Below are 1460 nucleotides of genomic sequence, written 5' to 3' on the forward strand. Positions count from 1 at the left end.
GCCGCCGCACATAGCCATCAAATTAGCATATCAAAGTTGAAATAAATGAAAGAAAAATATTGCAAAAAATAGAAAAAAATTGTTTAATAGAAACGAAATGGAAAAATTATGCAATTTTATCTACCATTTAAGGGAAAAACTACCAAAAGTGGCGTAATGCATTGTTGTTGCCCAGTGAACGATACGGAAACTTCGAGCAAAAAACATGCAGCAGATTTAGGCAATTTTTCGCGATGTGCTGAAACCCTACGCAGATGGCATGAAACCAATTGGAACTGAAGGTGATAAGTTGCAAAGTTTGTCTACGCCAAGGTTTAGTGCATATCAGAGTTGCAAACGAAACGGTTCGAAAAAAGGAGAAAATTTTCTAAACGAAAAGCCATTAAGCAAAACCAAGAGTATTTAAAAAAATTATTTGATTGTGAAGTAGAAAAAAAAATTATCTGCATCCTGCACATATATCTCAGTGTATTTAATGTTCTTTAACTCGGCTATTAAATAAAAATGTGTAAAAGTATGCTTCTAAGGACTCACAGTGCAAACTTGCGCATTTTACTGTGTATAACGATTTTTGTACTGAGCATAAGTATCTGTGTCTCTCAAAGTTATTATGACGATCTTTACGCCAAACGTCGCGCAGCATATGCTTACCGCAATCCCGTACAAGTACAACAAATATCTAATCGTTTACCAAATAGCAATATTTTGAGCAGTAGTTATACTAAACCAGAACAGAGTACGAGTACCAGCGTCAAAGCGTCAACAGCCAACACGCGTGGCAAATACCGTGTCAGCAGAGCTGACGCAGAAAATGCCAAATTCGCAGGTGCCAATAATCAAGAAGCAGTAGATGAATCACCCAAAACATTACATCTTAAACGTAGAAAACTTAGTCGTTTTCGTCCGTATTTAAATCCATGCTATCCCTATGGACGAGATGCACCCGCTGCTGATGATGCTAACACAACGCCAGCGCCTAAGGAACAAGGACGTTTCTTGTGGGACTTAAATGTATATAATGTGTATCCAAACAGTTATGGTGGCGGTGGTGGTTATGGTGGTGGTTATGGTGGTGGTTATGGTGGCGGCTATGGTGGTGGGTGTGGAGGTTATGGCTATGGTTATGGTGGTGGTTTGGCTAGCACTTTAGGACTTGGTGGCTTGACTGGTGGTTTAGGTGGTGGTTTAGGTGGAGGATTACTTTCAGATCCAGTTGCACCAGCTTATCCAGCTTACGGTGGATCGCCACTAAACACATTTTTAGGTTTATTTGCGCCTGGCATTTTACAGAACTCTTTAGCAGTTACTGCACGCCCAATAGCTGCAGCACCAGTTGCAGTTGCAGCAGATCCCGCTAACAGTGAAGTTGATGATCTTCAAACGGATCCTGATGTAGATCCAGAGTACCGGCCACCACCAGTTCGTAGACGACCAAATCGTGTATATTTTGATTCTGCGGG

At 40.9% G+C, this 1460-nt stretch overlaps 1 protein-coding gene across 1 annotated transcript in view; it reads left to right on the forward strand.

Annotated features, from left to right (window-relative positions):
* The first annotated feature begins 492 nt into the window (after positions 1-492).
* Positions 493-1460, forward strand: part of LOC119675784 — a 2492-nt gene continuing 1524 nt past the window's right edge. Inside the window, exon 1 of the mRNA XM_038086994.1 lies at positions 493-1438. Within this exon, the coding sequence (XP_037942922.1) occupies positions 505-1438 (934 nt within the window). The 5' untranslated portion in view covers positions 493-504. The remainder of the gene's footprint in view (positions 1439-1460) is intronic.

The sequence above is a fragment of the Teleopsis dalmanni genome, chromosome 2, assembly GCF_002237135.1.
Source record: "Teleopsis dalmanni isolate 2A chromosome 2, ASM223713v2, whole genome shotgun sequence".
NCBI lineage: Eukaryota > Metazoa > Arthropoda > Insecta > Diptera > Diopsidae > Teleopsis > Teleopsis dalmanni.